The following is a 16,753-nucleotide window of genomic DNA, read 5'->3' as shown; positions in this document are numbered from 1 at the left end:
TGTATATGCGCATAAAAGTTGACAATTTGTTTGGTGTGGGCAAAAGAATAGATATTAATTCATCATCATCATCATCATCATCATCATCATCATCATCATTTATTGTGTTCAGGCCATAGGCCCATATACATACAATAATATTATACATATACAATTTTGTACATGTACAAGTATAATCATGCAGACTTATATGCACAGAGATGTGCACGTGTACAATTTTGTGAAAAATAAATCGCATCACAACAAAAGAAGAAGAGATTAAAGCATTTGATTAATAAAGCAACTAACCTCAAGAATGATTAAACATCATTTGTACAAAGACAGTTGCGAAGTCGTAAACCATAATTATAAACCTATTCATTGGGATCGCTATTAAGTAAGAGACTTCTTTCTATAGGCATTAAAACCTATTGTGAGTTTTTACTTTCCAGTCGGGTTAAATCTCATAAACAGGGACGTTGTAATGTCCCTGGGCATTTTATTAATATAACTTCCGTTCAGATTGTAACATGTAATGAAATGTAAAATCAAATGACAAAGGTTTTCTTTATATTCCCGAGGATCGAACTCGCAACCTTCATATCTGTAGCCTAGTGAGTGTACCACGAGGCTACAGAGGTGTTGTTAAGCCTCTCTGGTTTTTAGAATGTCAAGATCCGTACGCCAGCAACAGATATTTTACGCGCGTTTGTTTTCTAAGGTTCATGGAAAGTATGTTCGAGACATAAAAATGTTGATAAATGTTGTTTTAAGTTTCTTTTTTCGGTTAATAAGCATGGAAAAACACTTCCCCTCTTCGCCCCCTTGGTTTTCCCCTCTCCCCAGGGCATGCTCTGTCTACCAAAACCTCGTGAGCGTGTTTTCTCCAATACTTAAAGTATAGGATAGTATTCTTTTGTTGCTCGTTAGATATTTCATCAAAACGGAGGAGCATGATTAGTGTATTGATGTTTTGGGGAAAACCTTGGAAATATTTTGTTCTGAGCGATTCATAACATGGACTGATAAGCATAAAATGGTATTCGTTTTCAATAAATGTGGGGCAAAAAGGACAAAAACGCATATTTTTTTAAACTGAGGAAAAACGACCCGTATTAGATACTAGATTGTTCAAACCTAATCTAAAACGTGTAAAACACACTCTAAGTGTTCTGTCTGTTAAGTACTGTTCTGGAGATAAGCAGGATGTTTTATAAAGGTCGTACCTTGAACTATTTTCCAATGTAGCTCTCCATTCTTGGATAAACATATCAGATGCAACTTGTTTAAATACATTAAGAAATGATGTCTTATCTCCAACACCTTGGTAAATCCAAACATATCCAAATCCATGAAGAAATAAAAGTTGTCTGATTTTAGTGGCCCATGTTATATAACCAACATTGTCGCGGTATTTCAGCATTTCATAACATTTACGTGGAATACGATCAGGTGACATTTCTGTAATCTTTAACCAATATTTTAGACCGCGTACATAAGAACAGATATATAAGGGATGTCTTCCACATTCACCATACACCATACAATTTTGGGTAAATTTGCCAACATTAAAGAATCGTTTACATGCAGTTTAGTGAATTTTTTCCAAGATGTGATATTATTCGAGACCAAAAATCTCCGAACCATATAACAGAATTGGTTTAACTTGAGAATCAAAAAGTTTGAAGAAAACAGACGGAGAAGACACACCGAGTTTATCAAGAGCCTTAGCTCTAGCGCAAGATCGTTGACGAGGTGATTTAGTTTCAGATTAAAAGGAAAAATGACACCAAGGTATTTATAATTTTTTTCAACATTAATTTGTTGCCCATTTATATACCATTTTTCCATGGATGCAAGAGGACCCCCCTTTCTAAAAACAACAATTTTCGTTTTATCTGTATTAACAGTCAGTTTCCAGGAGATGGTATACTGAAACAATATGACTATTTGTGTTTGAAGCCCATTAACAGTATCAGAAATTAGTATAACATCGTCTGCGAAAAGTAATATTAGCAATTCATACATATCTGGATAAAGTTGGACACCGTGTTTTCCGTTTTCTTGGATTTCAAGGGACAATTCGTTGATAAAGAAAGAGAAAAGGAGAGGGCTTAAAATGCAGCCTTGTTTCACACCGATAGGGCAATCAAAGTAATCAGTGACACCATTTTTGTGACGAACACATGGTTTGACATTTGCTTATATAGATTTTAACATTTTATACATTTTACCCCCAACGCCCGTTTTTCTCAAACAATCCCAAAGTTTACAACGATTAACACTATCAAAAGATTTTTTGAAGTCCACAAATGCAACATACAGTAATTAGATCATCATCTTACGTTGACATGAAGGTTCACATTGCAACATTTTCACACAGTGCAAATTTACATTTACATTTGCACCTGCTCCAGACATGATGCAAATTTGCTCCTGGTGTAAATATACACACATGAGTAAACACGTTCACATGACAAGTATACTCACGTATGTATTTCTACACACGTATGCACATATACACACATATGTATAGAGGCGCACGTGAACGGGGTATTAGTTAGGATACATACATCCGTGAATTCCTCATACATCTTAAACTCAAATGTCAAACTGTCACTAATGTTCTAGGCCAAGAAGAAAACAAACGAAATAAAACTGGCGTAGAAAAGGAATATGCTCTGAAAGTGAAAACAGTACTTGTTTGAGTAAGAAATAAAACCAAGTTTATGTTAATTTAAACAAGAATGCTATGACATCTGTTTTAGTGTCCATATATTTAACAGTAAAGCTGAGACCAACCCAGACTCTCAAATTACTGATAATGATAATAAGGTCATACAACTGTTTGTCACCCGCAAGTGTTTTTGTTGTGACAGGCGATGGCAGCGACTATACTGGTTGCGGCGATTGCTTGAATCTTACTTCTGTAATGTCATCTAGTAACATCAAGCACAAGGCAACTGGACTATCAATATCTTACTCATTCAAAATCTGTGCGGTCTTATTGTTCAGATGGCTGTCACTGCACCACTGTCGAAAGTAGAACTGACTTGGCTGTTCGTTTCCCTCATCTTTTTTAATTCACGGACATTCTTCATGTGTAGTTTGCGTGTTACGTTTGGCGCCAAGCTCCTTCACAGCGCGTGACACCATCGTTACACTCTCGGTAATTGTGTATAGATAACGGGATGTCGCTGTGAGGAGCTTGGTTAAATACATGGCCACTGAAACAGATGGCATGGCATTGCCGTCGAAATTAAAATAAACTTGGGTTTATTTCTGCCTGAAACAGGTACGTTTATCACTTTCAGAGCACATTCCATTTCTACGCCTGTTTTATTTCGCTTGTTTTCATCTTGGCCTAGACCATTAGTGATTATTGTGTTTGACACTTGAGTTTAAAACATGTGGGGAATTCACGGATGTATGTATCGTAGCTATGTGTGAAATATTTGCAACCGGCATACGCGAAACGTGATTTTGTCAACACTAGGCCTATCTAAGGTTACATGCGATGTTTCAGAATGGTTGTTTGTGTCTTGTAAATTACAGATAACCGTGATCACACACATGATGCTAGCTTTTGTAACTGAATTTGGTAGGTATCATATATTTATTTAAAAGATACATGAATTTACGCTGTGCATGGCAATGTAGTATCTTTGTAAAAAAAATAGCTCTATTTACTCCATGTAGGCCTGCTTTACTTTCAGAAGAAGTTTACAGTAATTTTGTTTTGCGTAAAATGACTGTGGATAATACCACAGGACAGAGATTGTCCCAAAGAATTAACACGGTATTAGTGTACGTGATGTTTTTTTAGTTTTACTCAACTTCAAAGACTGTCTGAGGGTTGAATGGGACACGTATTTATTAACTACGAATGCTATTAATATGGAGACATGCGCTCACTTCAAAAGTTTGTTTTTAGTGAAAATGATTACAACAAAGTGCTCTGCAAATGTTAATTGTGTCGAGAGCACTTATACTTCACAATCAAACTTCACGTAGTCCGCTTCATATTTTCATTCCACACAGAGGTCCAATGAATTCTATGTTTAGTGTCGTCCAATCGCAGCCCAGCGCAGGTAGACAGGAACCCAGTCTATAAATTTTGTCGCCATTTGGCTTAATCGCTCTCAACTTGCGTCGCGTATCAACAGTGGAACAGTTTATCCGAAAACATATCACGTCCGAAAACTATGATCCGACGACATAACAAGTACCGCGATAGATACCCCGGGGCCGAGGTTGCAGGCTGAAATGAAATAGAAATTCAAACTGAGTAAAAAGAAAATAATTTAGATGTTGGAAGAGTATACATTTTGTTTGTAAACATAAAATCTGTTGCGAGTTCAATTCCAAGCGTGGCTGTGGCAGCCTATCACGCTTGGGAGCTATGGCTGGTAGCAACGTGACAGCTCCGTGAAGGGAATGTGGTTATATTATATTTTTGCTTATGTCTTTGGGAATGCTATCATAGTAAATTTTTAAAATGTATACGACTCACCAGATTACCCAGATGAATTTACCTTTTGTTTGTTTGATCAGATTGGTTCGAAATTGCAGACGTAGGGCCTAACGGTAAAACACCCAACTTAATTCTCCTCTACATTTTTACTATACCATTTACATCATATAGAAATTCAAATTGATAAACAAAGAAAATAATTTAGCTGGGGTAAGAGCATTCGGCGTCACGGCAGCCATCACCTGTTAGTGTAGTTTGTGAACATAACGCTGAGTCGGTTGCGAGTTCAACTCCAAGCATGGTTGTGGCCACCTATCACTATCGGGAGCTTTGACTGTGGTGGCAGCGATACAAGCTCCTCACAGCGATATCCCGTTCGCGGCTCCCTATTACTATCGCTGCCACCGAGAGTGTAACGAAGGTGTGTCACGCGCTGGAAAGGAGCTTGGCAGCCATAGAAATAGACATTAATACGGGATATTGCTGTGAGGAGCTTGATTTTGCGGCCTGCAAGGAACTCGGAGGTAGGAGAGTGGTGTCTTTTCTGAGTGTTGTTCGACGCCGCGCTCAGCAATATATTCCCCCAATATGTCGGCGTTCTAAATCACGTGAATCCGATCAATGGCTGTGTAGATCTATGTGTTTCAATTCACGGAGGTATGAATTGATAAACCTATGTGGAAAACTGTATTATTACACTTAGCCGAGAATATTGCTGAGTATAGCAATGCTCAGTCAAATTTAGAATTTTGCATATTGTGTTAACAAATCACTGATTTAGCTTCAGAAATCCTTCTGAAATACATATCATAGGATGGTATTTCTCCCACTTGTCTGATTAACTTTCAGAAAAGCTCTTTTTGACACCACCGTGGAGAGCCAGAAATTTCATTTTGGTCTATTAAATGGCACAAATGTAAATGGGTAACATTTTAAGAAAATGTTTATTTGAATTAAACCATAATATTTTAGTAGCATAACAGCAGTATTCCCACATTTGAGCTTCCAGGCACCGTTTCTAGTACAGCATCAACTGTGCCTGTCAGTATTGGTTTGAAATGTCTTACCTACAACAATAAAATATGAAAAGAAACATAAGGAGTCTGTATTAAACTTTCTTCACAGTACTCCAAGTCATTTTTCATGCTTTTCTCTTTTTGTGCTGCCTCTTCCAATGCACAAATAGAATCTTCCAAAGCTTCAGTTGACATTTCGATATATTCCTTTGAAGATTTCAGCTCTTGTTGGTGGTATTCAAATTCCTTCCCAATTTTCTTGACTTTTGAAGCATTTTTGGCGAGGCTGGTTTTAGTTTGAGCATGGGCACTCTTTTCTCTCCTGTTAAGGCTGAAATATTTCCTCTCATATTTGCCTTAAGGGTTTCCAATTTCTGTCTCTTTACAGCAAATTCATCAGTGGCTCTTTTTAAAAAAAAATTAAATTGTAATTTTTCCTTTCTAGAGATATCAATTTTTCTTTCTTGTTTTGCATTTGTGGGTTTAACTTGCTTACTTCATCCTTCAGGCTATTAACTTCAAGTCCAAGGCCTTGCAATGTCATAATCTGACCTCGTTCTCTCAGGAGTTTGTACTGGCACAATGAAATGCTCAGCTCTATATTTTTTCCTTAACTTGTCCTTTTTTCTTTTTATCTTCTTGCTGTATTTGGTGAATCTTAGTCATTAAGGCATTAAAATTAAGCTGCTGAAGGGGAACATTAAAAACCTGTCCAACCCACGTAGCAAACATTTGACGGTTTCCGGGGGCAAATTTGTGAATTTCAAAAACTAACCCATTTGTTTGAAATTTAGTCGGAGCTACACTCACATCAAGCTGTGCTTTCATGCTGTCAATAAGTTTTATCTGTTCAAGTAATGGGAACATTTTCAAACTTTACTGCATATTTTCCAAACTTTTTCTTTGCTTTTTCAATGCTACGTTTCTGGATCTTGAACTCACCAATGAAAAGGAACCAAACCCACTACTACTACCTAATACTGCTGAATTGAACAAGTGATGCAATGTTTCTCTTGAAGAAATTTTTCGCTCACTAAGTTCACACTCAAAATGATCATGAAGCCACTGTGCAACCATATTATTTTCTGACAAACATTGAGCATAAATTGATGTTACAGATTCACAATCTCTCAATTTTCTGTAAGTATCAAGAAGATTATTCAATTCATCCAATTTGCCCCACCCCATCCCCCATGATTCAGATTGGTGTTCAATATTTCATACAAGTTCACTGTACTTTACATTATTTAAAACATACATTTAGTTACTTATTGTAACACATATACATGATATCATAATTGTTCCTCCTATCTACATTAAAACTACGTTCTTTAACCATAATAAACATGTTTCAGTCACAAACACATGACACTGACAATGTGAAGGTTCAGCCTGACAGTTAATTTAGTATTTTTAAATCTTTAAACTGTCAACGCCAAAAATACCCCAATGTCATAAATATATTCTCCAATACAACATTCTTACATTTACTGCCTCAAATTACGAGGATTGTTAAAAACAAATATTGTAGTGTTTGTGAAAAATATCCGAAGGGAAGTAACTGCGTAGTTATGTAAAACCTGCATACCGCTAATAGAAGTAGGGTGAGGTCCGATTTAATTATTTTTTTATATATTGTCCCTTATTAATTACATCTACAACACACTGAAAATTATAACAAATGATTGCAGAAGAGAATAAACCTATTTACAATCGCGTATTCGGCTGTTTTGATAGTTTTAAGAATAACTGATGACTTCATCAAAGTAACTCAACTTCGAAGAAAATTCTAAAAATAGCAGCTTATGAAATATGCATGCAACCTTTACCCTAGTTTGTGATGTACGCTGATTTTACCGTTTTCTGTGCTAATCAATGAATTTAGAGATGGGATTTTGAACCGACCCTCTGAGGTGTGGTAAACCAGCTTTGAGAATAATTGCAGGAAGAGTTGCCTCATCTTGCGATGAGCATTGCTACTGAGTACGGCGTTAAACAACAAACAAACAAAACTTAGCCGAGAGCCGTGATGGGTACAGAGTATACAGTGGGGTGCAGGCTAAAACAGCACCTTGGCAAAACGACACCGATTTCTCGGGCAAAAATGGCACCTCATTTGGCGAAAACGGCTACTTAATTGTCTGGCGAAAACGGCACCTCTATTTTTATTAACGATAAGAACGATTTATGTAGTTGCCTGCAACCTCGGGTATCTCGGTACTTGTCATGTAAGCTGAACGGAACAAAATGCTCTCACTAACCTTTATGATTATTCGTGTTCTCTATATCAGTTATCATTTATTTTATCAAACAATGCGTATTGTACTGATAAAGGTTCATTATTTACATCAGGAGCTCCGAGTAAAAGCCGGGCCTTGCTCTCTGTTTGACAAGGGAGAGAACTCCATCGTATCACGGTACAGAGAAAAGTTGTGTATGGAGGTCCGAATTGGACAAAAAGAGGACATGGTATGATCATGCCAGACATCAGTGCAGTGCAAAGATAGCACAAGTAAAATTCTAAATGTGTTATCAGTAATAGGTATTCAATGCATATTTACCGAAAAGTAAGAGAAAAATATTTTTATAAGTAGTAGTATAGGTGGTAATGGGGGTTCTGGCTCACTTCCACTGGAGCCAGATTTATATACCTATACCACTACTACAGAGGGAATTTTTTATGTCAAAACGATGATGCGATTCAACGATCGTCATGACATTAAACTAAATTGTAATGAAAATATGCTCTATTATTTTTACTCATACTGTTACGAGTGGAAGTGGAACGAAGGGATACACTCCAAATCCATTCGCACAATTAAAGGATCGCACAACAATTAAGACAGATATTTATTAACAATGCATGATAGATTACCAATACAGTTAAGTTTACTATGGGAGAATAAGGCTTGGGCTACCATGTACAAATAATATCACCATCAAGGGCTACAGCAAATTGTATACTTATATAGTCACCCTGATTTCCATGTTTGATTGTTCACTCCACTCCTTGGTCCACGAAAACACATATATCCATAGTTGCACATAAGCTCACACTGCAAGTTTTCTAAGGCACACATTTGCAAATATCAGCATGATTTCTAGTTCAGTTTCACAAGCCCCGACATGGGATACAATCTCTCACGCAGTGTTCTGAACTTTAACATTAAAAATGAGGAGGTTAAAATACAGGTCTGGCCAACACCCAAGAAGCAGAAAAAACTAACTATTTTTGAATCACCACCACCTTATACTATAATGCTGATTAGCTACAAGCTTCTCTTGTGACATAATTACTTAACCCGCTCAGTCAGCCCGCTCCCCAGGTGTAGTATTCAAACAAAATTACGCAACCCAAGCCTTCTTGTTTCAATTCAAGTCTAAATGCATCTGATATACTAACAAACATATAAAAGCATACACCCATACACATAACAATACGTATACCATTATTTTTAACAAAGTGATATTCAACATTTTTACATTTTTAAGTTCTTCGTTCATTTTACTAGGAGACCAGACTATATACTCTTCTTGGTAATTGGAAAGAAACTATTGATGACCGTATTTGGTTGGTTTGACATCACTGATATAATATATACCCTGTGGTAATTCTCTCCATTTGATAATTTTGTCCCTGAGCATGAATGCTACGATAGCTTTTTCGAGTTCTTCCTTTGTTGGTTTGTAATTCTCCATTATTTGTACTTATGTAAGCGTTCGTTTAAATGTGATCCAACGATATGAAGCAATCTATTTTTAATCTCTGACAAGTTCTTTGGTTTTGGCACGGCTGGTCCTCTTCTTTGGAACGCCCTGCCCAAAGAACTCAAAATGCTCAGTGAACTTAACAGTTTAAAAAAAACGGAGCACCTTTAGAATACAGTACCACAACTTCTTGTGAGGACGATCTCTGCCATAGGTCACATGTCTCAAGACAAGCAACCATTTTTTGTGAGAATCCGTCGGACGCGAACCCGTGACCTTCGGATTGTTAGCCTGACAGCTAACCGACTGAACTACTTCCACACTGTTAAACTTTGTGCAAATTTACCTAGTCATGCCTATGACGTTACGGAACTGAACGAAAATGGTCGAATAGGAGACAGACACTTACGAAGGTTACGGGTAGGCATGGTGTCTCGTGACTTTAGTCTACGGACACTTACGAATGATCCAGATGCCATTTGGCAACTCGTCCCATTCCGTAATCTACAAGATACCGAGTGGTGAGGAATGAGCCGATATGCCGCGAACTGAAAACGGCTCCAGGCATAAGACGTCGGACGTCGAACTCGCGAGTACGCATGAATGATATGGTATTTAATAATTCGTCGGGTGATTTTTGTGACAGAAAAGTGTGTTAGGGAACACTGTAAGGATAATGTGGATAATAGTAAGGAACGAGGGAGGAATAAGCATGACTAGTGACGACACAACGGTGAGTTTTTTTTAATCAGTACTGAAAAATTTAGCCGGTGAAAGTGGCTTGTGTGGATGTTCCAGGATAGTTTCCAGTAGCCAAAATATTCGACACAAAACCATTTCATCCTTTGTACTCGATGTTTTGGTGTGAAGAATATTAGGAGCCGCTATATAATCTATAATAGCCACTAAACGAGTACCTAACCCTAATGATCGTAAAGGGGTGATTGATCGTAAAGGGGATCCAAGGGTTAAGGAGAGACTTCGGGTAATCTAATAGCCACAAAACGGGTTCCTAACCCTAATGATGGTAAAGGGGTGACTGGCGACATTTGGATGTGTTCAGCGCCAATATAATATCCCTAATAAACTGCATTCTTGTGCATAATAATGAAAATTAATGAACCGAAAAAATAATATATGTACATATTAGTTCCCATTTATAACCATTTTATCCACTTCTATTACGAGAAAAACGAAATAAAAAATACATTAAAAATAAAAGTGCTTTCATAAACTAGCGCTTGCTCTAAAATGCGCAGCCGCAGGCTATAATCAGTAAACAAATACTCAAAACTCTCAACACCGCAGGGCGTATTCAATGACATTGGGTGTAGAGATGATAGATCACTGGGAGGAGCTTATGCACACTCGATGACCCCTGACGTCACAGGGCATTGTTTCGCATGTGTGACTGGCAACAAAGTACTACAAATTACGTGATAGGGTATGATCACGTGTTTGAAAAGTTTGTGGTGCTGTATTCTGAAGGTAGGCCCAAAAAACATCTGAAGACACACTTGTTCAGCAAAATATATACGGCCATACCAACTGTGCGAGCTTAAAGAGCACTTTTGAGCAGTCAGTCTGGAAACTAGCGCATTATAAATACCAAGTTAATAATAATAATAATTAAAGCTGCAAGCAGCAATGGCGGGCTCCAAGTAACACTGTGCCCAAACGTCCATGTTCGAATCCTCAAAGGGTTTCCTTGAACCAAATCCGTCAAATGTAGGGACCACTTGCAGGGTATCGTCGCAAGAAAATTGGCGTGTTCCAGGGTGTCCAGGTCTGTTCTAAAACCATTTCCGACCTCGAACATGTTCGAATCCATAAAAGGTTTGCTTGTGCAAACTCTGTCAAAAGATAGTCACCGGAAATCGCCGCTACGAAATTGGCGTGTTCCAGGGGTGTCCCAAATATAAATCAAATATTACCACCAAGCGGTGTTACTTTTAGCATACAACCAATAACAATAAATGAGATGCATATGGAACACTAACTTCATGTAAACTTGCAATAGTTTCTGTGGAGAACCTTACAAGATATGATCTTTAAAGCAAAATTTTGTTGAAAAAAATGATCTAAATCAAAATTCAATACGGCTGTAACTAAAAAAGAATTCCAAAATCGCCTATTAAAGTTTGATGTGTTATGTATGGACAAGTTTGAAAGCATTTCATGCAGTGGATTCAAAGTTGTTTGCATTTGAAGACAGGTACCCCAAAAACACTATGAAAACCCTAAATCCAATATGGCTGCCAAACCATGTGACCAATGACCAAAGTCAAAGAACAAAAAATGTCAAGCAGCTCAAGCAGCAGATACATGCAAGGTTTCAACGTACTCGGATAAGCGGTTGCGGAGCAATAGGGCGAAATAAATCTTCAAAATATTCTGTTCTTTTAGTTATCTGCCCTTGGTTTTTAGGCCTTCGGCCTTGGGTTTTTGGCGGGCACTAGTAACCCAACGGTCCACATACACACACAAAATGTGAACAAAATCGAGCCAGTGGTTATTTTTCTAGCTCTGGTACAAAAATCAGTGGATAATAATAATATTAAATCAAACGCTGACACTGGGACTCTTCAGCCTTTCGGCTTGGTGACTCTTTAACAGGCCGTAACTTCTTTGTCAGTTGGGCTCCAGTCAAACGGATTAGCGTTCTGCGTGTGTACGGGCCCCGGGTTCCTGTCGCATTGCTGAGATAAAGTGCTAAACTTGTTTCCGACCTCGTTCATATTCGATTCCTCAAAGGGTTTGCTTGTACCAACGCCATCAAATGTAAGGAACCACTTGCGAGACATCACCACACGTGTCCTAGTGTGTTCTTAACCCATGTTTGACTTCGACCATGTTCGAATCCTCAAATGGTTTGCTTGTACCAACGCCATCAAAGGTAATGTGCCGCTTGTGAGACATCACCACACAGTGTGTTCTTAACCCTGTTTCACTTCGACCATGTTCGAATCCCCAAATGGTTTGGTTGTACCAATGCCGTTAAATGTAATAAACCGTTTGTGAGACATCATGACATGTGTCCCAGTGTATTCTTAACCCAAGTTTGACTTCGACCATGTTCGAATCAGCACATAGTTTGGTTGTACCAACTCTGTCAAAAGATAGTCACCGTTTGCAGGCCATTGCCGCTACCAAATTGGCGTGTGCCACAGTTTCCTATACTCTAATCCGCAAATGGTTTGCTTTTAACAACGCCGTCAAAAATAAGGTACCGTAGCGATTGGCAATTGAGAAATGAAGAATCAAGTCAGCAAGTCTGACCACCCGATCCGATTACTTGCCTCCTGTGACAAGCATAGTTGCCTCTTAAGACAAGCATCGGTTGAAAAAGGCCAATTCTAACTCTGGTTGTCAAGGGTAGTACACATAATATTGAACAAGACTGTGGAGAACGCTTGAGTATCTGCAAAGCAAGTGAATGGAGGTTTATAGTAGATTTATGAGGCGCTTCCTTCAGTATTTGTACTCAAGTCAATTTGTACTCAATATTTTTTACTAAAATCAAGTAATACCACCAAGCGGTGGTGCTTTCAGTATGCAACCCAGAAAAAGATGAGGTACATATAGTATCAAAACTTCATGCAAACTTTCAATAGTTTCTGTGGAGAACCTTACAAGATATGATCTTTAAAGTAAAATTTCGGTGAAAAAAATTATCAAAATCCAAATCCAATATGGCCGCAACTAAAAAAGATATCCAAAAACGGCTATGGCTATTTGTTGTGTTCTGTATGGAGACAATTCTCAGAAAGTTTGAAAGCATATCATGCAGTGGATTCAGAGGAGATAGTATTTGAAGACAGGTACCCAAAAAACCCTGTGAAAACCTTTAATCCAATATGGCTGCCAAACCATGTGACCAATGACCAAAGTCAAAGAACAAAAAATATCAAAGAACTGAAGCAGCAGATACATGCAAGGTTTAAAAGTAAACGGACAAACGGTTGTGGAGCAGCAGGGCAAAATATATCGTCAAAAAATAATTGTTTTTCAGTTATCTGCCCTTGTCCTTTGGGCCTATGGCCTTGTGTTTTTGGGGGAATCTAGTACTCAAAGGTCTCCATACACTCACAAAATTTTAACAAAATCGGTTCAGTGGTTATTTTGCTAGCGCTGGTACAAAAATCGGCGGAATAATAAATAATGATAATAAATAATTAAAGCTGCAAGCAGCAATGGCGGGCTCCAAGAAACATTGTGCCCAAACGTCCATGTTCGAATCCTCAAAGGGTTTCCTTGAACCAAATCCGTCAAATGTAGGCACCACTTGCAGGGTATCGTCGCAAGGAAAATGGCGTGTGCCAGGATGTCCAGGTCTGTTCTAAAACCATTTCCGACCTCGAACATGTTCGAATCCATAAAAGATTGGCTTGTGCCAACTCTGTCAAAAGATAGTCACCGGAAATCGCTGCTACGAAATTGGCGTGTTCCAGGGGTGTCCCAAATATAAATCAAATATTACCACCAAGCGGTGTTACTTTTAGCATACAACCAATAACAATAAATGAGATGCATATGGAACACTAACTTCATGTAAACTTGCAATAGTTTCTGTGGAGAACCTTACAAGATATGATCTTCAAAGGAAAATTTTGTTGAAAAAAATGATCTAAATCAAAATTCAATACGTCCGTAACTAAAAATGAATTCCAAAATCGGCTACTAAAGTTTGATGTGTTATGTATGGAGATAATAATCAAAAAGTTTGAAAGCATTTCATGCAGTGGACTCGAGTTCTTTGCGTTTAAAGACAGGTACCCCAAAAACACTGTGGAAACCTTGAATCCATAATGGCTGCCAAACCACGAGACCAATGACCAAAGTCAAAGAACAAAAAATGTCAAGCAGCTCAAGCAGCAGATACATGCAAGGTTTCAAAGTAATCGGATAAGCGGTTGCAGAGCAATAGGGCGAAACATATCTTCAAAATATTCTGTTCTTTTAGTTATCTGCCCTTGGCTTTTGGGCCTACGGTCTTGGGTTTTTGGAGGGCACTAGTACCCAACGGTCCACATACACACACAAAATGTGAACAAAATCGAGCCAGTGGTTATTTTTCTAGCTCTGGTACAAAAATCAGCGGAATAATAATAATATTAAATCAAACGCTAACACTGGGACTCTTCAGCCTTTCGGCTTGGTGACTCTTTAACAGGCCATAACTTCTTTGTCAGTTGGGCTCCAGTCAAACGGATTAGCGTTCTGCGTTCGTCCGGGCCCCGGGTTCCTGTCGCATTGCTGAGATAAAGTGCTAAACCTGTTCCCCACCTCGTTCACATATTCAAATCCTCAAAGGGTTTACCTGTACCAACGCCGTCAAATGTAAAGAACCTCTTGTGAGACATCACCACTACTAAATTGACCTGGGTGTCCCAGGATGTTTTAACCAATTTCCAACTTCGACCATGTTCGAATCCTCAAATGGTTTGTTTGTACCAATGCCATCAAATGTAAGGAACCACTTGCATGACATCGCCACATGTGTCCCAGTGTGTTCTTAACCCATGTTTGACTTCGACCATGTTCGAATCCGCATATGGTTTGCTTGTACCAACGCCATCAAATGTAATGAACCGTTTGTGAGACATCACCACACATGTCCTAGTGTGATCTTAACCCATGTTTGACTTCGACCATGTTCGAATCCTCAAATGGTTTGGTTGTACCAATGCCATCAAATTTAATAAACCGCTTGTGAGACATCATCACATGTGTCCCAGTGTGTTCTTAACCCATGTTTAACTTCGACCATGTTCGAATCCGCATATGGTTTGCCTGTACCAACGCCATCAAATGTAATGAACCGCTTGTGAGACATCATCACACGTGTCCCAGTGTGTTCTTAACCCTTGTTTGACCTCGACCATGTTCGAATCCCCAAATGGTTTGGTTGTACCAACGCCGTCAAATGTAATGAACCGCTTGTGAGACATCACCACGTGTGTCCCAGTGTGTTCTTAACCCATGTTTGACTTCGACCATGTTCGAATCCGCATATAGTTTGCTTGTACCAACTCCGTCAAAAGATAGTCACGGTTTGCAGGACATTACCGCTACCAAATTTACGTGTGCCACAGTTTCCCAGAGTGTACTAAACCAATTTCCGACCTCGACCATATCCTAATCCGCAAATGGTTTGCTTTAAATGACGCTGTCAAAAATAAGGTACCGTAGCAATTGGCAATTGAGAAATGAAGAATCAAGTCTGAAGCGAGTCTGACCACCCGATCCGATTAGTCGCCTCCTGTGACAAGCATAGTTGCCTCTTGAGACAAGCATCGGTTGAAAAAGGCCAATTCTAACTCTGGTCGTCAAGGGTAGTACACATAATATTGAACAAGACTGTGGAGAACGCGAGTGTATCTGCAAAGCCAGTGAATGGGGGTTTATAGTAGATTTATGAGGCGCTTCGTTCAGTATTTGTACTCAAGTCTGATTTTTTTACTTAAATCGAATAATACCACACCAAGCAGTGGTGCTTTCAGTATGCAACCCAGGACAAAATGAGCTGCATATAGCCTCAAAGTTTCATGCAAACTTTCAATAGTTTCTGTGGAGAACCTTACAAGCTATGATCTTTAAAGTAAAATTTCGGTGAAAAAAATGATAAAAATCAAAATCCAATATGGCCGCAACTACAAAAGATATCCAAAAATGGCTATGCTAATTTGTTGTGTTCTGTATGAAGACAATTCTCAGAAAGTTTGAAGTCATTTCATGCAGTGGATTCAGAGGAGATAGTATTTGAAGACAGGTGCCCAAAAAACCCTTTGAAAACCTTGAATCCAATATGGCTGCCAAACCACGTGATCAATGACCTAAGTCAAAGAAGAAAAATTATCAAGCAACTGAAGAAGTAGATACATGCAAGGTTTGAAAGTAAACGGACAAACGGTTGTGGAGCAACAGGGCAAAATATATCGTCAAAAAATAATTGTTTTTCAGTTATCTGCCCTTGGCCTTTGGGCCTACGGCGTTGGCTTTTTGGTGGGCACTAGTACCCAATGGTCTACAAACACACACAAAATTTGAACAAAATCAAGCTAGTGGTTATTTTGCTAGGGCAGGTACAAAAATCGGCGGAATAATAAATAATAATAATAATAAATATAGCTGCGAGCAGCGATGGCGGGCTCCCTATCGGAATTGTTTAGCTGCGGATCCTGTTCTCCATTCATAGAAGTAGTTTTGATAAATTGCACTTTGGTTATACAGAGTACTAAAAACCATTGAAACTGAGTTCTTAATGACCCTAATCTATTAGCATTATCTACCGTGGTTATATAAGTGCATTCCGATATGCGGAAGGATATGTGCACTACTGTGTACGACTATAATATGACCTGGATTATCAATAGGATATTTCACCAGTCCGTTTTGACCAAGAAAAAAATTCCCATTTTGGCTCTGGGTCTGTTCAGGTTGGAAGATACCAGCATGCAGAGGTGTTGGTGACTTGATATTGTAATATGCAGGAAATGGATCTTGTAATTTGATCTGTGCTCAGGGATGAGATGGCTTGGGACATTATCTAACAGTAACAACACATATCAGTCCC

The 16,753-nt window shown here is 38.6% G+C and overlaps 1 protein-coding gene across 3 annotated transcripts in view; it reads left to right on the top strand.

Moving 5' to 3' along the window:
* The first annotated feature begins 4,855 nt into the window (after positions 1-4,855).
* LOC139468148 (protein N-terminal asparagine amidohydrolase-like) overlaps positions 4,856-16,753 on the top strand; it is a 638,951-nt gene continuing 627,053 nt past the window's right edge. Inside the window, exons 1-2 of one of the 3 annotated variants that reach the window (XM_071249922.1) lie at positions 4,856-4,977; positions 7,822-7,938. In XM_071249922.1, coding sequence (XP_071106023.1) covers positions 7,906-7,938 — 33 coding nt within the window. In that variant the 5' untranslated portion in view covers positions 4,856-4,977; positions 7,822-7,905. Of the gene's footprint in view, positions 4,978-5,033; positions 5,111-7,821; positions 7,939-16,753 lie in introns of those variants that run through there. The other 2 variants (XM_071249923.1, XM_071249924.1) reach the window with 2 other exon arrangements.

Source organism: Haliotis cracherodii, unplaced genomic scaffold (genome assembly GCF_022045235.1).
Source record: "Haliotis cracherodii isolate W230 unplaced genomic scaffold, xgHalCrac1.p SCAF_2, whole genome shotgun sequence".
Classification (NCBI taxonomy): domain Eukaryota; kingdom Metazoa; phylum Mollusca; class Gastropoda; order Lepetellida; family Haliotidae; genus Haliotis; species Haliotis cracherodii.
The sequence above is the reverse complement of the archived record's forward strand: the minus strand, read 5'-3'. Positions and strand labels throughout refer to the sequence as shown.